Source organism: Microtus ochrogaster, unplaced genomic scaffold (assembly GCF_000317375.1).
Source record: "Microtus ochrogaster isolate Prairie Vole_2 unplaced genomic scaffold, MicOch1.0 UNK33, whole genome shotgun sequence".
Lineage (NCBI taxonomy): Eukaryota > Metazoa > Chordata > Mammalia > Rodentia > Cricetidae > Microtus > Microtus ochrogaster.
Window position 1 is genome coordinate 3,506,206 of NW_004949131.1, and position 20,607 is coordinate 3,526,812.

The window sequence follows — 20,607 nt, forward strand, 5'->3', positions numbered from 1 at the left end:
AGGTTCCAGAATCCAGTCACAACACCCAGGGCAATGTCCGTACCGAGGCACCACGGTCGCTGCTACCCACATAGATGAACCTGGCCACACTCTCACACCACCGCTTGCCTGACATCACTATTACTGCCGCCATCGCCACCACCATCACCCTTGGCACGGTCACTCAGGACTCAGACTCCACACCATGCTGATCCCAGCTCTTCCATGGCAAACAGCTTCCTTTAATTCTCCAGAAACTGTAGGCAGTGGTGTGAGCCGCCCAAGTTTACAGATTGATCCTCAGAGGCACGTGGGACCCATTCAAGGCACATGAATAATATGTTTATACCGATATCTCGTTGGGGAAGTGCTAACATAAGGCTGATCTTAAACAAACAAACAACTTACTAATTTAGAATTAAGTTTGGGCAACAGTTTTTTTTTTCTGTGCATAAAGTAGCTGGGTGCTGTTCAAGGCTCTTGGTGTTGTCGTAAGGAGAATTCACTCTTCTAGTTCTTAACCGCAGAACTCTAGTTTCATTTATTTCATCCTGTTCTGTTTAGTCTATTGCCACCTCCCAATGAAAACAGTAATTTATGATAGACTCCTTCTGGACTGCTCTAAAGCTCATGCAATCCCGCTATTGACCACTAGATGTCACTATCAACCAGTTCTAGAACGCTTTCCACAACAACCCTGGAAACTTTGCCTTCAGCACCCAAAGTCCTAGGCAAAGTGCGACATGACCTGACCTATCTACAAAGGCTGAAACACACGGTAAGACACGGGCTTCCGATAAAACATTACAGGATCCCAGTTGCAGTCTGAGGGAATCAAATATGCTTTTATTAAATTCTTTCCTACCATCAAGGCACGTGAAGCGCCATTAACCCAGCAGGTACTGTGTTTTATTTTTATAATGTATTTGAAGATCCATGTCGTACACACATTAAGTATTTAAATTAGACTCCTAGAGACTGACTAGGAGCACAATGAGGGTGGGCATGCTTTGGGTTTGGAAGTGAGCCTCACCTTGCAGGAATGAGGACCCACGTCTGGTCCTCAGTGTGGCGGCATGTGCATGTAGTTTCTCCAGCACTGGTAACACGGAGAGAGGTGGATGGATCCCTGGGACTCGCTGCTCAGCTAGTCTAGCCTACCTGGTGAGGCACGCCACTGAGAGAGATCCTGTCTCAGACACAAGGTGGTCAGCATACGAGGAACAACCCTCGAGGACTGAACAACTCCTGAGCATGCCCTCTGGCCTTCACACGCACATGTAGATGTGTGAGCACACATGGGCATTCACAGCCTCCTCCCCGGCTACTTCACCCATGAACGGTTTCTCACAGCTCACACGGGAGACACAGAGACAGGAGGATTTGTTATAAGAACACAAGGCTGTAACTGGAAACCAGATGCTCAGATGGACCCATGCCGCCTTCAGCTCTTTAACAGAGCCGCTGGCCATCACTGATGGTCATTTCTTATTGTGGGGTCAGGGCAACAACCCTTTCCTCGGGCCCTCCACTTAGAATGTGAGGAGACGAGTGAAGAAGACGCCCAGGTCATGCCTTGCATTTACCAGGAAGTGTAGAAGGGAAAGGAGGAGGGGAGGACCAGGTTGATGTGCCTAAAACCTGAAGTGATGCTAGAGCCGGAGGGATGACTCAGCAGTTAGGAGTTCCTAGCACTCTCCCAGAGGGCCCAGGTCAGTTCCCAGCACACCACAACCAGTCCCAGGGATCGATGCTCTCTTCTGGCTCCCAAGGTACCAGACATGCGCAGGAGGCGGGCATACATGTAAGGAAAACGCCCATACACATACAATAAAAATAAATAAGTCTTTGTAAAAATGTGGTCCATATGAAATAGAATATAACATAAGAAGATCCTGCTGTTCACTGAAAGGCAGTAATGACTTCAAGAGCAGAGCCATGCTTCCCAGGGAGCAGTGATGTCCCCACCCTACAAATCTAGTTAGTTCTGAAATCAAGAATTATATATAGTCCGAACTTCCCACTGACCTTTGCTTTAACCTACTCTCATTTTGCCATCTGGAATTGTTGTAATTCTTGCCATGATCGTCCTAAAAGCCTTGGGAAAATCATTTCCCAAAAATCAAGTAAAAAATACAATATAAACAAAAAGGTTTGCAGCCAGGTTGGTGCACCTGTATTCTGAGCACTCAGGAGGCTGAGACAGGAGGATTTCAAATTTTACAGAACACCAGTGGCAGAGCAGAGCAGGCTGTCTTTCCTAACCATAACATGCCTGTGTGTTTTATTTCTCTTTCAAAACATATAGTGTATGTGTCTGAATAAACAAATAGTCTAACAGAGTAGCATAGAAAGTCCAAAACATTCATGCACCTACAGCGGCAAAATCTCAGAGACCATCAACAACAGTAAGTGTAACTGAGCGGCCACCTGAAAAACAGCAAGATAAAATCCACACCTCACGAGACACGTAGGATACATTCCAATTGGATTTATAAAAAATGTAAGAATGTAAATGCAGAGAACCATACATTACTATCAGAAACACAGCAGAGGGAGTCTCACTACATATCAAGGCTGACCTCAGTCTCCCGATCCCCCTGCCTCAGACTCCTGAGGGTTAAAATTAGAAACGTGTACCACCATACCCAGCTTGAGAATTCTTTATAACTTCACAGTGTAGAAGATCTATGACATAAAAACCTTAATTATAATAACCTGATAAATTGGGCTGGAGAGATAGCTCAGCGGTTAAGAGCATTGCCTGCTCTTCCAAAGGTCCTGAGTTCAATTCCCAGCAACCACATGGTGGTTCAAAACCATCTATAATGAGGTCTGGTGCCCTCTTCTGGCCTGCAGGCATACATGCAGACAGAATATTGTATACATAATAAATAAAAAAATGCCCTGATAAATTCCCCATGTTCAAAATTTAAAACTTCTGCATGAAAAGAAAGAAAATCCCATCAGCAAAGGACAGGGTCAATAGGCTATCTAACCCACCCCTAAAAGTATTCTTTGATGGGGGAGAGTTTTCTGTTTTGTATTAATTTCATTGGTTAATTAATAAAGAAACTGCTTGGCCCTCTGATAGGGTAGAATTTAGATAGGCGGAGTAAACACAACAGAATGCTGGGAGAAAGAAGCTGAGTCAGTCACAGTCGCCATGATGCTCACTCCCCACACAGCCGCAGGTTAAGATCTTCCCTGGTAAGCCACCTCGTGGGCTACACAGATTATTAGAAAATGGGTTAGATCAATATGTAAGAGCTAGCCAATAAGAGGCTGGACCTAATGGGCCAAGCAGTGTTTAAAAGAATACAGTTTCTGTGTAATTATTTTGGGTATAAAGCTAGCCTTGTGGGCGGCCGGGTGCCAGGAACATAGCCCACCACTCCTATTACAATTCTTGCAATGTAAAACATAGAAAATAAATGTCTGGTTATGACACATCCCTACTGCTGAAGAAAACGGTCCATAGCTGAATAAAGGAACAAGCAGAGGATGCAAGAGGACAGGCCATCTAGAGGAATGTAAACAGTGATGCCTGGGTCAGGAGGGTTCATGCAGGCTGGAACCGAGACCAGGCAAGTCAGGACGCTGGGGCACACGTTAAGTCTTGTCAATCAGCCAATGCCTCCTCAAGCTTCGTATCGCAGGTACCTCACTCACTTTAGGTCCTTAAAGGTGTGAAAACATACTATCCCACAGAGAAATAAAATTGACTAGAGGTACCATTATTCGTGTATCAGAGTGGCAAAAGTCCAATTGGCTATGAAAAATGGCCTCATTTGTTGGTGGTAGGAGTGGCGTCCCTGCCAATCACACTAGGGAGCATTTTTTTTTTTTTGCCATGCAGCAACTATTAACATTGCAAATCCACACATACACGTTATTTTTTAAAAATATTTATTTTGTGTGTGGGTATATGTGTTCACACATGTGCATGCACACACATGTGACAAAAGTGTGGGTGTGCACAGAGACTAGAAGGGGTTGGAGTTCTAGACAGGGACGAGTCATATAATGTGCATACTGGGTACCAAGCTCTGGAGCAAGAGCTCTTAACGGCCAAGCCATCTCTCCAGCCCAGGGTAAGTAGACACTCTTACGTGGCTTCCGAGGGTTTATCAGCTGCTTGTAAATGTGTGAAAGAACCCAGACACATGCATTTGTTATGGCATTGCTGCTAATGGTCAAAGACTTCGTGCGATGTATCATGCTTTCCTTACACTATCCGATACCACACGAGTGTAAAATGAAGGGAAGTGTGCTTTAGATGCTGAGATGAAAAGCTTCCCCAACACGAGGTAAGGAAGAAAAGCACGGTGTGAGGTAGTATTGCAGCATGTATCTAGTGGAAGGAGAAATAATAACGCACCAATTGTCAAGTAGATGCATAAAAACCTGTCTTCATGAAGATGCTATCAAACGCTGGTTCTTTCTTCTTGCAGGATGGGGAAGGATAATATTTTTGATGCTTAAATTAGATAAATGTCTGACTACCAAAAACACAAAATATGGTTATAAAAGCATGAAGTCCTAGGTTAGCCATCCAGCACTACACAAGACAGTGTGGGGGTGCATGCCTGTAGTGTCAGGACTGGGGAGGTGGAGTCGGGAGGAGCAGAAGTCAAGGTCATCCTTAGCTACTTAGGGAGTTCAAGGACAGTCTGGAATGACAAGACCCTGTATAAAAAAGAGCAAAATGAAAAATAGTGTCCTATACGTTTGTCCTCCAATGTTGACATCTATCGAGGTGTGCAGGACCCCAGCCTGTCTTTCCAGAGGTTTCCCACCAAATTTGTGGTGGTAAAGTGATACTTGGTTCACTCAAACTTTGGCAGAAATTTATAGGGGATGCCTAAAGATGATGTTGAGATGGCATATGTCCCCTTCACATCTTCACCAAGACATCCAAGCCAGGCCCCACTCTGGCCATCACTGTGCTAAGAACACTATGCCCATAGCAATAAGAGTACAATACCACAAATTACCAGCAGCTGACACAGATTGCTTCTGCAAGGACATGTACAGGGACCCAAAGGAAGCGGGTTACTTCACCTGGGCTGGCTAGTGTTTGCCAACTTCACACAAGCTAGAGTCATCTAGAAAGAACAACCCCAAGCGAGAAATTGCTTCTAGCACATGGGCCTTTCTGTGGGCAAGCCTGTTAGGCATTTCCTTGATTGATTGATGTGGGAGGATCCAATCCAATGTAAACAGTGCCACCCCTGGGCAGATGGTCCTAGTGTACATAAGAAAGCAAACTGAGTAAGCTCTGAGGAAGAAGCCAGTAAGCAGCAGCCCTCTATGGCCTCACCCTCCGTTGCTGCTTGCAAACTCCTGCCTTGAGTCCCTGCTCTGATTCCCGCTCAATCCAGACTATACCTGAAAGCGGAAACCAACCCTTTCACAGTGCCCATTAGCCCCTTAGTCTGAATAGGCTGCATGGGCTGTCCAGACCTGCATAGGTCTCCGAACCCCTGATGTTTTATGTCATGGCTTGGGGACAGTACCTACAGGTGTGATGGTATCAAATGAGCATTGTATAGCGGTTCTGCTCCTGTACCAGGACAGATAGTAGCCTCAGTGCTGGGACAACTGGTACCCCCAGTACCAAGACAGATGGTAGCCACAGTGCCAGCCTGTGCTTGGTTTAGGGGCAGGGCCTCAGGAGATGTTTCCCCTCTTCCTAGTACTAAGTGACAGGTACAACCCCTGCCAATTTAGACAGAGCCCTGCAAGATCCCCACCTCTTCAGAAAACCATGGGAAGGGCCACGAACCTTGCTCTTCCTCGTGCACTCTAGCCAAGGAGGGGCCATTAGGACCACACGGGAAGCTCTGAGCATCCTGTCTGCAATCTTACCCACAGACACGTTTTCATATTAGACATCCAGGATGGCCTCATATTCTATTCCTGACTCATGATATCATCCTGTTTCCAGGGGAGTCTGTTGAGACTTAGACAATGACGTAGTGGAGATTTCCATTGCTAAATCCAGCACAGGTTGAGGAAGATGTAAGGGCCCCCTTAGCTAAGGATAGCCCTATCAAGAGACCAGATTAACTATGTGCAGAAAGCAGAAGAAGTACAGATCTGGCACCCCAACATCTGCCAGGCCCTGCGCACCTCATGTGAGTCAGGTCTTCCTATTCCGGCAGCTGGAGGTCAACGATACTGCCTCCTCTTGTCACCTGGACCCTGTGCTCCTCAGACACCCACTGTGACAGTCCACTTAATGAGACTTTCCACAATTATTCACGTTTTCAGGACCCTGGTAACTGCCAAGAACTCCCCCAACTCTGTAATTCTTTTGCCACTCAACAGGCTTTTTATTATTTTTTCTCTCAGCTTCAAGCTTAGAATGGTAGGAATTGTGTTGGTCTTTTCCATTGTTTTAGTGCCAATGCCTAGCCCCAGTGTGTGGCAGGGATCCGCTAGCTGTTGAATGGATAATTATGTGTAGTACTGAGGATAATATAGAATTATATATGACACCTGATAGGCAAAGAGTTAGATACCTGAAGAAGATGGCAGCCGTGTCTTACGTGAGGCAGTGGGGCCTCCTTGTGGTCATTTAAGCTGCAGACTCAACGCTCCTGTCAAAACAGTGACTAAGCCGCCAGAGCATCTTCCCACACACATGCACCCCAGAAGGGTCTGTACCCTCAAAAGACTTGGATTTCAATGAAGCATTGTTTGCACTATCATTGTACTCCTCTGTGCACTAACATTGGTGCACTTCCCCTAAGATCATGAGAGGAAATCGCCTAAAAGGGAAATCCTGTCCATCATGATCTGGGAAGGCAAAGGGTCATCTTAGGGCATGAATACACAACCTGCCACATAAATACCCACATAAAAATCTTTAACATTCACAACACAGAACTCATTGGGTTGTTTCTCGGATTCTGCTTGAAGTGTTTGCTTTGTTCAGTGAACTTCTGTTCTGTCTATGTCTCTAGAATGAATTCTTCACTGCAAGAAGACAAAACCCAAGAGACCCCTATAATGTTCAAGTGTGTGTGTGTGTGTGTGCATGCACACACATAATTAGAATCAAGCATATATTAATCAAGAAATCAAGACAGACTTAACATGTTAGGGAGTTGTCCGAGTGGCTAAAAATGAGAGAAAGAATACCCAACAGAAAAGAACTATACAACCCGGGAAATTCACCAGGTTTATGCTCAGTTTCAGCTTTAAAATGTTTGAAGGCGGATTGCCACAGGCAATGCCTTGTTTGCTGGAGTCCTGGAAGCTCGGCTTCCATACACTCCTTCACACGTGGACTTTTCGAGCTTATTTGAAGATTCTAGCACGGGAGCACAGCTACCCTTGTACTCTTCAAAGGAAGTTCTTCCTTTCTCAGGGCGGGCCACCCCCTTAGACTGTAGGAAGCTCAGGAGGGTGCATACTCCAGGAGCAGCGAGGGAGCAAGGAGGCACCTGCTAGCCTGCAGGATCAGCGAGGGAGCAAGGAGGCACCTGCTAGCCTGAAGGATCAACCTGCAGCCAGGTCTCTCACATCATGCAGATTTTAGGAGGTCCTGAGAGCCGAGCAAGGGCTGCAATTATGATCCTCAATTAACAGTGTTCTTGGTTCTTTTAAGGAGAGGTTTACCGACAACTTCTCAGTTTGCTTATTCATTAGTATGTTGAAGAAAATTTATTGAATAATTTTTTTAAATTAAGCACTGAAGATAAAATATATATGATTACATATAACACACACACACACACACACACACACACACACACACACACCATATATAATTGTCTTTCTGGTTGAGGCACCCAGGCACTGTTAACATAGCATGATGGCCTTTTAATGTCACCAGCACTTGGTTCCATTAGAAGCATTTGCTGGAGCAGCAATCAGAGGGAGTCCCCAGTGGGACACCTAAGCCTGAAATTCAAGTAAATGAGAAGTCTTCCATCCTTCTCAGGGCTGAATCACAGATGCAACTGTCTAGAACAGATCACCCAGTTCAATTAGTCAGGTACAATTCTATGCAGAGTCTCCATGAGGCTGGCGAAACGGCTCAGTGGCTGAAAGGTGCTTATTGCCAAACCTTTGGATCTGAGTTCCATCCTCCGGAAACCACATGGCAGAAGGAGGGAACTATTCTTCCAAGTTGCCCTCTAGCCTCTAAATGCATACCAAATACACATACTCACAGAAGAAAAAAAGTGTGTGTGTGTGTGCGTGTGCGTGTGTGTGCGTGCGTGTGTTTGTAGCAGAATCCACTAACCAAAGCTGGTAAGCAAAAGAGAAGAGACAATTTAGAGCAAATGAACAGAGAAATGGGTGTGTGCCTATTAGCCCCAGGGCTGGGGAGGCAGAGATGGAAGACAACTGGAACCACCATTAGCCAGAATTCATACCAACAAGTTTCTCTTTTAAAAGAGAAGTTTCTAAGCCACTGGGGATGGGCATTGGAGAGATGGTTCAGTGGGTAAATCACCTGCTATGCAAGCAGGGGTCTGAATTTGGATTCTCACTGCCCATAAAAAGCCAAGTGTGGGAGTACAGTAATCCCACGGTGAGATGGGAGGTGGAGGCAGGAGAATCCCAGGAAGCTTGGACCAGCAAGGCTGGATGGAATACCAGCAGATCACAGAACCCTGTCTCCAAACAAGGTAGAAGATAAGGACTGACACCGAGTTGACCTCTCCTCCACGCATGTGCTGTGGAAGAGGCATGCATCTGCATTCACACACACGAATACATATACAGAAGGGTTGGTTGTGTTTTTGTTTTGGAAGGCAACGAGGGAGGAGGATGTACGTAGAGATATATAAATTATACTTTATTCACTTTAGTATTAAACACACAGAAATTTACATTCAAAAACGTTATAGCCAAAGGGCTTCTCCTTGAATGAAAGCCAATCCGGCCATCTTTGGCGCACTAACTGAAAAAGCATTACAGCCCGTTTTGCAAGGACAACAATTAGGCCTTAGCTTCAGAGGTCCATTGGTAGACGAAAGGAGGGCAGAGGGCCAGGTAGAGACACATGCAGTTATGAAGTCTGTGCTCTCTTATTAAAATGCATATTTTTAACTAAATCTGCCCCACGGAATGTGTGGTGAGAATTCATAGAGTAGATTTCAGAAGGTTGAGGAGGTGGGAAACTTCTTGTTTAAAGTCCGCCTTCTGCTATAAAAGGCGCTCAACAACTTTCCTCTGGAAGCTTGCCTCAAATGGGGAAGGCAAAATAAAATAGACCAGTCTCTTAAAATGCCATTCACACATTGGCGCCGTCCATTTCCAACTAAGACAGCCATGCCCTTTCTACAACCTCGACTTCATAGGTGGAGAAGGAGCACCAGACATCACCAGGAAAGACAGTGTCAAGTGTCAAGGCCCCTATGAAGTATGCAGTGTGCAAATAAATCGGTTAATGATTGAAAAGCTAGCATGACACGGCGCTACTCTCAAAGATCAAACGCTCTGAGCCGACAAGCTGGCTCACCTCAGCCCTGCGAAACCATCAGCCACAGGTTAAATACCCACACCACAGACACCCAAGTCCAGTGGCCCTTACCTTGCACTGTCCCGAGACACAGATGGCTGTGCCATTCTGATCACAGGGGGTGCCATCAATGACCTTCTCAGCTTGTCGCACGTAGAAGCGGTAGCCGGTTGCTTGGCAGTTCAACTCACACTTGCGATTGCCCTTTACTGTTAAAAAAAAAAAAAAAGAACAAAGATGAGGTATGGGTGACCTCAGCTCTGTGGATTCAATCCTGGCTCTTCCACCTATTTTTATGGAGATAAACTTCACATAACATAAAATTAACTGTCTCGACCAAAGTGGGGTGAGTATACTCATAGATTGTAGAACCAATTGCCACAAAAAAAATCTCAAAATATTTTCATTATCCCAGAAAGGAACCTCATGCCTGTTAGCTCTTCATGTTCCTCCTTTCTCCAGAGCCTGGCAGCCACCAGTTTACTTTCTGTCTGTTTTCAAGTATGCCTTACAGTTGTAGAGAACTTGTAGCCCTTCCGCATTGGACAGTCTGAAGAAGGAAAGGACTTTTTAAAGGTCTCACCACTGTAAATAAAACTTCTACTTTTACACCCTACCATGATTTTTTTTGTTGTAGTTATAGTCTATGAATTTGCAATTTTGGTGAGCATATAATTTTTAACTTTGCTGTTTTTTCTTGAACTTAAAAGCTACACGGAGACTGGGGATATGATCATTTGGTAGAACTCTTGCCTAAAAAGCATGAGACCCTGGGTTTGAGCTCTAGCATAGCATAAGTAGGACACAATGGTACATGCCTGCAATCTCACCACTCCAAAGGTAGGAACTGAAGGTCACCTCCGTGGTTACACAGACTGCTGGTTAGGTTCATCTGGGAAGAGGAAACCTCAACTGAGAGAATGCCTGCACCAGACAGCCCTACAGGCAAGTCAGTGGGGCTTGGATTTTCTGATAGATGGCTGATGAGGAAGAACCCAGCACACCATGGGCAGTGATGCCCTGGGCAGGTGGTCCTGGACTATCCACAAACCCAGCCTAACCCAAAGGAGTTAGCTGCACCCATGAAAACAAAAGCAACAGATAACCTCATGCCAGCCATCCCCAAAGAAGGGAAACACACTAAAACACTACCACCAAAAACTAATAGGAATTAACAATCACTGGTCATTAACATCTCTTAATATCAATGGACTTGATTCACCTATAAAAAGATGCAGGCTAACAGAATGGATATGAAAACAGGATTCATCCTTCTGCTGCATAAAAGAAACACACCTCAACCTCAAAGGCAGACATTACCTCAAAGTAAAAGGATGGGAAAATATTTTCCAATCAAATGGACCTAAGAAACAAGTGGGTGAGCCGGGCGGTGGTGGCACACACCTTTAATCCCAGCACTCAGGAGGCAGAGATAGGCAGATCTCTGTGAGTTCGGGGCCAGCCTGATCTACAAGAGCTAGTTCCAGGACAGGCTCCAAAGCTACAGAGAAACCCTGTCTTGATAAAAAAAAAAAAAGAAAGAAAGGAAGGAAGGAAGGAAGGAAGGAAGGAAGGAAGGAAGGAAGGAAACAAAGAAGTCTTAAATCACACATCAAACCCCACAAACTAATAGCAGGAGACTTTAACACCCCACTATCACCAATGGACAGGTCTGCCAGACAAAAACTTAACAGAGAAATAAGAGAACTAACAGATGTCAGGACTCAAATAGACTTAACAGACATTTATAGAACATTTCACCCAAACACAAAAGAATATGCCTTCTTCTCAGCACTTCATGCAGCCTTCTCTAAAATTGACCACATACTCGGTAATAGAGCAAATCTCAACAGATATATTAAAAAAATTGGAATAATCCCCTGTATCTTATTGGACCACCATGGCTTAAAGTTAGAATTCAACAACCTAAATTACAGAAAGCCTACAAACTCATGGAAATTGAACAGTGTTCAAGTGAATCACCCTTGTGTCAAGGAAGAAATAAAGAAAGAAATTAAAGACTTCCTAGAATTTAATAAGAATGAATTCACAACATACCCCAACCTATGGAACACAATGAAAGCAGTGCTAAGATGAAAGTTCATAGCACTAAATGCCTACATAAAGAAAGTGGAGAAATCTCACACTAGTGAATTAACATAACAGCACACCTAAAATCTCTAGAACAAAAAAAAGCAGACTCACCCAGGAGAAGTAGATGACAGGAAATAATCAAATTGAGAGCTGAAATCAATAAAATAGAAACAAAGAAAACAATACAAAGAATCAATTTTAAAAAAGCTGGTTCTTCGAGAAAATCAACAAGATAGAAAAACCCTTATCCAAACTAACCAAAATGCAGAGAAAGAATATCCAAATTAACAAAATCAGAAATGAAAGGGGGGTATAACAACAAACACTGAGGAAATTCAGAGAATCATTAGGTCATACTATGAAAACCTGCACTCAACAAAATTGGAAAATGTAAAAGAAATGGACAATTTTCTGGATAGGTACCACATACCAAAATTAAATCAGGACCAGATGAACAATTTAAATAGACCAATAACCCCTAAGGAAATAGAAGCAGTCATTAAAATTCTCCCAACCAAAAAAAAAAAAAAAGCCCAAGGCCGGATGGTTTCAGCACAGAATTCTACCAGAACTTCAAAGAAGAGCTAATACCTATACTCCTCGATTGTTCCACACAATAGAAACAGAAGGAACACTGCCAAACTCTTTTTATGAGGCTACAGTTACCCTGATACCCAAACCACACAAATATTCAACTAAAAAAGAGAATTACAGACCAGTCTTATTCATGAACTTTGATGCAAAAATTTTCAATAAAATACTAGCAAACCAAATCCAAGAACACATCAAAAAAAAAAAATCATCCAGTATGATCAAGTCAGCTTCATCCCAGAGATGCAGGGAAAGATCAACATATGAAAATCTGTCAATGTAATCCACCATATAAATAATCAAAGAAAAAAATATGATCATCTCATTAGATGCTGAAAAAGTCTTCAACAAAATCCAACACCCCTTCATGATAAAGGTCTTGGAGAGATCAGGGATACAAGAAACATATCTAAACATAATAAAAGCAATATACAGCAAGCTGACAGCCAACATCAAATTAAGCGGAGAGAAACTCAAAGTAATTCCACTAAAATCAAAGACAAGACAAAGCTGTCCACTCTCTCCATATCTATTCAATATAATACTCAAAGTTTTAGCTAGAGCAATAAGACAACAAACAGAGATCAAGGGGATACAAATCAGAAAGGAAGAAGTCAAACTTTCACTATTTGCAGATGATATGATAGTATATATAAGTGACCACAAAAATTCTACCAGGGAACTACAGCTGATAAACACCTTCAGTAATGTGGCAGGATACAAGATCAACTAAAAAAAAAAAAAAACAAAACAGCAGTCCTGAGAAATGATCAAAGGGCTGAGAAACAAATCAGAGAAACATCACCCTTTACAATAGCCACAAATAACATAAAATATCTTGTGGTAACACTAAGCAAAGAAGTGAAAGACCTGTATGACAAAAATTTTAAGTCTTTGAAGAAATAAACTGAAGAAGACATCAGAAAATGGAAAGATCTCCCATGTTCTTGGATATGTAGGATCAACATAATAAAAATGACAGTCTTACCAAAAGCAATCTACAGATTCAATGTAATCCCCATTAAAATCCTAACACAATTTTTCATAAACCTCAAAAGAACAATACTCAACTTCACATGGAAAAATAAAAAACCCAGGATAGCCAAAACAATCCTGTACAATAAAGGAATTTCTGGAGTCATCACAATCCCTGACATCAAGCTCTATTCTAGAGCTGCAGCAATGAAAACAGCTTGGTATTGGCATAAAAACAGACAGGTAGACCAATGGAATCAAATCAAAGACAGTGATATTAATCCACACACCTATGAATATCTAATTTTTTTTTTACAAAGAAGCTAAAATTATACAACTGGAAAAAAAGAAAGTATCTTCAATAAATGGTGCTAGCGTAACTGTATGTCAACATGTAGAAGAAACCAAATAGATCCATATCTGTCCCCATGCACAAAACTCAAATCCAAACACCTCAACATAAAGCCAGCCACACTAAACCTCATAGAAGAGAAAGTAGAAATCAGCCTTGAATGCATGAGCACAAGAGACCACTTCCTAAATATAAACCAGTAGCACAGACACCGAGAGCAACAATTAATAAATGGGACTTCCTGGCACTAAAAAGCTTCTATAAAGCAAAGGACACAGTGAATAAGACAAAATGGCAGCCAAATGAATGGGAAAAGACTTCACCAACCCCAACCCCACATCGGACAGAGGACTGATCTCTAAAATATATAAAGAACTCAAGAAACTAGACATCAGCCAGGCATTGGTGGCACACACCTTTAATTCCAGCACTCGGGAGGCAGAGGCAGGAGGATCTCTGTGAGTTCGAGGCCAGCCTGGTCAATAAGAGCTAGCTCCAGGACAGGCTCCAAAGCTACAGAGAAACCCTGTCTCAAAAAACCAAAACCAAACCAAACGAAACCAAACAACAAACAAACAAAACTAGACATCAAAATACCAAATAATCCAATTTTAAAATGGGGTGCAGATCTAAACATAGAATTCTCTACAGAAGAATCTCAAATTGCTGAAAGACACTTATGGAATTGTCCAACATCCTTAGCTATAAGGTAAATGCAAATCATAATGACTCTGAGACACCATCTTACACCCGTCAGACTAAGATCAAAAACACCGATGATAGCTTATATTAGAGAGGATGTGGAGTATGGGGAACACTTCAGCATCACTGGTGGGAACACAAACCCATACAGCCATTTTGGAACTCAGTATGGTGGTTTCTGAGAAAATTGGGAATCAATCTACCTCAAGACCCAGCAATATCATTCTTGGGCATATACCCAACAGATTCACACTTATACCACAAGAACATTTGCTCAACTGTGTTCATAGCAGTGTTATTTGTAATAGCCAGAAACTGCAAACAACCTAAATGCCCCTCAGCTTTAGAATGGATAAAGAAAATGTGGTATACAGTGGAGTACTACTCAGTGATAAAAAAAATGACATCTTGAATTTTTCAGGCAAATGGATGGAACTAGAAAAAACACATCCTGAGTGAGGTAGCCTAGACACAGAAAGACAAACGTTGTATGTACTCACTCATAAGACATAAATCACTCATTAGACATAAAGCAAAGGATAACCAGCCTATAGTCAACAAGCCCAGAAGCTAGGTAAGAAGGAGAACCCTAAGAGAGATATACATGGATCTCCATGGGAAAGGAAAATAGACAAGATCTCCTGAGAAAATTGGGAGTGTGTGGGGGGAGCAAAGGGAGGGTGGAAATGGAGGGGGGAAGGGGAAGGGGAGAGGAGAGGAGAACATGAGGGAATGGGATGGCCGAGATAGGGGAAGGACAGAGAGGGAGAACAAGGAAAGAGGTATCTTGGTTGAGGGAGCCATTACAGAGCTAGCAAGAAACCTGGCACTAGAGAAATTCACAGGAATCTACAAGGATGGCCCCAGCTAAGATCCAAAGAAATGGTAAAGAGGGTACCTAAACTGGCCTTTCCCTGTAATCAGATTGATGACTACCTTAATTATCATCATAGATCCTTCATCCAGCAACTGATGGAAGCAGATACAGATCCACAGGTAAGCACTGGGTCGAGCTTTTGGAGTCCAGTCAAAGAGAGGGGGGAGCAATAATATGAGCAAAGGGGTCAAGACCATGATGGGGATACCCACTGAAACAGCTTACCTGAGCTAATGGGAGCTCATTGACTCTGGACTGACAGCGGAGAAAACCTGCATAGGACCAAGGCCCTCTGAATGTGGGTGACAGTTGTGTGATTGGGGCAGTCAGTGGGGCCACTGGCAGTGGGACCAGGATTTATCCTTAGTACTTGAATTGGCTTTTTGAATCCCATTCTCTTTGGAGGGATACCTTGCTCACCCTAGATATAACGGGGAGAGGACTTGGTACTGCCTCAAAGTGATATGCCAGACTTTGGTGACTCCCCATGTGAAGTCTTATCCTCTTTGAGAAGGGGATGAGGGGTGAGGTGGGGGAAAAGTGGGGGGAACGGGAGAAGGGGAGGAAGTAGGAACTGGGATTGTTATGTAAAATGAGAAATGATCAATTTTAAATTAATTAATTAATAAGAAAGGCAACTCAATGTGATCGTGGAGAGCAAGCCAGTAAGCAACCTTCTCCAATCTCTGCTTCAGTTCCTGCCCTGAGTTCCTGTCCTAACTCGCCTTCAACATGGAGTATGCGGTGAAAATAAACCCCTTCTTCCTCAAATTGCTTTTGATCACGGGGGTCTTTATTACAGCTATAGGAAGCAAACCAGGACACACAGTGAATTCGAAGACTGCTTGGGCCACATGAAATTTTGTCTTACAAACAAAAATAAATTAAAAAAAACAAAAGGCCTACATGGTTGTATCATTTTTATGCTCTTAAGTTTGTTTGTTTACGTGCGTGGGTGTGGATGCAGACACACGCATTTCCGGAGAGATGTAACTGAGGAGAGAAGACCTTGCCCAGATGTGGAGGGCATCATCCTGGGCTGAGGCCCTGGACTGGATATAAAAGAACCAAAGGAGAAAGTGAGCTGGGTGCCAGCCTTCTGCTCTCTCTGTCTCCTGACTGTGGACACCATGTCACTAGCTGCTCCACACTCTTTCCCACAATGGTCAACTACACCCCAAGCAACAGGCAAGGACAAAATCATACCCTCCTAAGTTGGTTTTATCACTTATTTTTGAGGCAGCAACAAGGAAAGAAACTAATCCATGCTTTCTTGTCTTCTCATCTGTCACCTGCCAACAGCATTCCCTACCTCAGACTCTTTGTACTTTTGTCACCTTACACAGGACCTGGTACACAGCAGATGCTCAGTGTGTGCTAACTGCATAATGAGAAACAGTCTCGCTGTTCCCAAAAGAAAAAAATTTATATTTCACATCTAAAAGAAACAGCCAAGCCAAACACTGATTTTTCAAACTGGTTTTTAAAAACAATATAAATTCCATGCTTAGTCACAGACACCAGGTTCAGGGTCATGCCTCTGTCGAAAACCCAGACTACTGGATTTGGTAATACTGGCTTTTTCCTATACAACACAATACATCATATTTTCCCTAGAGTGGCTGCCTGCCTGTCACAGCAATGAACTTCCTTCTGTTCCATAGCCACTAGATCCTGCTAACAGGAGGCTAATGGAGGCTCTGGGACCACAGGGTTCAGAGAAAGTCGAATCCTTTGTGAGCACTGGGATGTAGCTTACAAGCCCAGAGACTGCTTTCCTGCTTGGGTGATCTTTGGAAAACTAACCTCACAGAATACTAAACACCAAGATGGTCATGTCTTTGGGGATTTCCCCAAACCAAATTATTTTATTGCTTTAAGAAATATGGGGGTTTAGCTGGTAGGTGTGAGGTACTGGGTTCTGGATCCAACACAGAATAAACGGGGGGTAGGTAGGTAGGTGGAAGCAAGGGAGTGCAAGCCAGAACAAGACTTGTCGCGTGGACACTACACCTGAGTGCAATGACCACAGTGGTCAAAGAGGATGTCAGATCCCTTGGAGCTGGAGCTACAGCAGTTGTGAGTCACCTCACACGTGCTGAGAGCTAAGACCGGTCCCCTGCAAGAGCAGCATGCACTCGTAACCACTGAGCCATCTCTCAGCCACATGACTTTTCTGATTTTACTTCTTTCTTCTGGATCCTCACTCTGTGAAGAGCTAGCCAGGACTGACTAGGTACACTGCAATTTTTTTTTAAAATCTGGGACAGGGTTTCTCTGTGTAGCCCTGGCTGTCCTGGAACTAGCTCTGTAGACCAGGCTGGTCTCGAACTCACAGAGATCCACCTGTCTCTGCCTCCCCAGTGCTGGGATTGTAGGTGTGCACCACCACACCAGCTACAATTTTATTTCTTGGTATTTGCAACCACAATATAAAAAGCTATTTGGAGAATGCCCTGCCTAGTTTTATGTCAACTTGACACAAGCTAGAATTATCTGAAAGAAGGGAAGCTCAATTGGAAAAATTCCTCCATAAGATCTGGGAATAAGGCATTCCCTTAATTAGTTATTGCTAGGAGAGGATCCAGCACATGGTTGGTGTTGCCATTCCTGGGCTGGTAGTCCTGGATTCTTTAAGAAAGCAGGCTGCTCACCACACACACACACACACACACCCCTCCCACCCCACCATCAATGCCTGAGGCAGGTGGGGGTCTAGCCCTGAGGTCATCAGAGCAGTAGAGCTTGTCCTATCAGGAGAGAGGGCCCTGCCCCTCAACCAGGCAGCACAGCAGAGCCAATCCTGATGGAGGTGTGGGTGAGCCGTCCTGAAGTTTTGAGCATGGGAAAGCTGTCCCCATTACTCCTCTGCTATGTGAAGGCATGAGGAGGAGCAATGCCCTCCTCCTCCCCCCACCCGTCAGCACCTGGGGCAGGTGGCAGAGCTGTCCCTGCCCTTCACCAGCTGCAGTACTGGGGAGAGTAGCCCCCACACCTTGCCTGGGCAACACAGTAGAGCTGCCCTGAAGTTGTAGGTCTCGGAGATCTGACCCTGAGGATAGGAGAGTCAGAGAACTGGCCCCACCCTTGCTCATCGCTGCAGGGGTTAACTAGCCAAGGCAATGCTGGAGCTAACCCAGGCTGGATGACAAACCCTGCAACCAGGCCCAGAACCAGGGTTATGTGTTGGTCTACCCCAACACCCACTCTGTGATCTGCTGGAGCACGGGGGAGGTTGGTGGGTGTTAGTCCTGTGGACCCAGGACCAAAGGATCTTGATGACACAGGGCAGCAAAGGGATACCCAGGAAGACGCCTTTAATCCCAGCACTTGGGAGGGAGAAGCAGAGGGATCTCTGTGAGTTTGAAGCCAGCATGGTCTACAGAGCGAGTTCCAGGACAGGCTCCAAAGCCACAGAGAAACCCTGTCTCGAAAAACCAAGAGTCCCAGTGAGGGCCCAGCATTGATGGTACAGCAGAAACCAGAGGTCTTAAACCAAACTTATGATTCTTTGCGATAAACGTCTGCATATAAAAGTGTATGGATAAAGGGGGCTACTGCTTGACCCACTGCCACACTACCACTTCCACAATGAGCTTTTCCCCTTCTTCCTTTTCTTCCCCCTTTTTTCTCTTAAATTGTATTTTATTTGGAAGGGGGAGATGGGTGGGATTGGTAGACATGATGTGAAAGACACAAAAAATAAATGAAAAGAAAGTTAGGAAAATAAATAAATGTTTAAGAAGAAAAGAGAAGAAGGAAGGGAGGGAGGGAGGAAGAGAGAGAGAGAGAGAGAGAGAGAGAGAGAGAGAGAGAGAGAGAGAGAGAGAGAGAGAGAGAGAGAGAGAGGCTAAGCAGATAATGGGAAGCAAGCCAGTAAGCAGCACCCTCCATGGCCTCTGCATCAGCTCCTGACTCGGGTTCCTGCCCTGTTTGAGTTCCTGTCCTGACTCTCATCTGTGATGAACAGTGATGCAGAAGTGTAAACCAAATAAACCCTTTCCTCCCCAGGTTGTTTCTGGTCATGGTGTTTCATCCCAGCAACAGTCACCCTGACTAAGACAGAGAAGGGGGCGGGGGAGTTAAACATGAGACAGTTACGACAGAATCGCCAAATGGAAACAACCCAGAGGGATGGCCTCAGACCTGGACTCATTCTCCCTACAGCTCCAACCCAGCACTGGGCTAGACCACTGCTCCTGTGGCTTACATGGTGACCCCTTCTTCTCAGATCTGCACCCTAGAGCTCATGTGACTTCCTGAGAATGCCACCTCATGTCCTGTTGCCTCAGAGAACATCCTAGAGCTTCTGGGCTCCACCCAGGCTCCTCTGCTCCCTGCACCCAACACACACAGTGTCCCAATGCCTTTCAAGTTCTAAACGAGGTATCTATTTTAAATCGGTGAAGGGCTCAGAGGACGGCTGGGAAACAAGAGGCCGATATTCTGATTTCTCTCTCTGGAATAGAAGAAGTATAATTTTAGGACTGTGGAGCTCAGTGACTGAACAACATATATGTTTAACATGTGGAGATCCCAACACTCAATCCCAGCACTACTAAAAACAAAATATTGCAGTTCCTATACCGGGAGGTTTCTCTCCGAGCAGATTCGCCATGGATTAATAGTGCAGGGAAGAAGAAAGAATCAAAAAAGGAGTCACCAACTAGTAGCTGCGGGTTAAGTGCCAATGGGCACACATTTCTTTCGCACGTCCCTCCTGCCTGTTCCTCCCCCTTTCTGTTCGCCTCTGCTTCCTAATGCTCCCCTGGATCCCATGAAGAGCCCTTGACCCTTTACCCTTGAGAAGAGCGGTTCAGGGTTTGTCTGTGGTGGTCCCTCAGCATCGGGTACCAGTTGGGAACTTGCTGAAAAGCAGACTCTTCAAGGAGGTTCCCAGACCTCCGGAGGGTGAAACCCTGGGGATGAAGCCCCATCCATCTCCAAGTTTTGGAGCCACTGTTCTCAAGAACTGTCAATCTGGGGGACATATCTGGAAAGTGATGAGCAATCTTGCTTAAGCCCATGGTGTCCAGACCCCACAGCTAAAATGAAAGATAATCCTGGGTGGGGTGGGAGCTGAGTGCTAGAGTATCTGCCTGGCACAAAGGAAGCCTTGGCTCCGTCCCATCACCACAAAGGGAAAAACTGCAAGATAATATACCCCAAATACAAGCATTCTCCTTAGCTGCAGTTAGGGTATTACCAGGAAGCAGAATCCCTGGTATTAAAAAGTCCCCTGGTTGTGCAAGAACTAGCTTGTTGAAGCCCATTCCCTATGGTGGGATGCCATGCTCAGCCTTAGTGCAGCGGGGAGGAGCTTGGTCCTGGCCCAACTTAATGTGCCAGACTTTGTTGACTCCCCATGGGAGCCCTTACCCATTGGGAAGAGTGGATGGGAGGGCTGTGAGGGGGAGGCAAGAGGGGTGGAAGGAGGGATGGGAGGCTGTGAAGGGGAGGCAAGAGGGGTGGAAGGAGGGGTGGGAGGCTGTGAGGGGAAGGCAGGAGGGGTGGAAGGAGGGATGGGAGGCTGTGAGGGGGAGGCAGGAGGGG

The 20,607-nt window shown here is 44.7% G+C and overlaps 1 protein-coding gene across 1 annotated transcript in view; it reads right to left on the reverse strand.

Moving 5' to 3' along the window:
* Positions 1 to 20,607, reverse strand: part of Thsd4 (thrombospondin type 1 domain containing 4) — a 571,613-nt gene that overhangs the window by 273,953 nt on the left and 277,053 nt on the right. Inside the window, exon 7 of the mRNA XM_026789951.1 lies at positions 9,536 to 9,672. Coding sequence (XP_026645752.1) covers positions 9,536 to 9,672 — 137 coding nt within the window. The remainder of the gene's footprint in view (positions 1 to 9,535; positions 9,673 to 20,607) is intronic.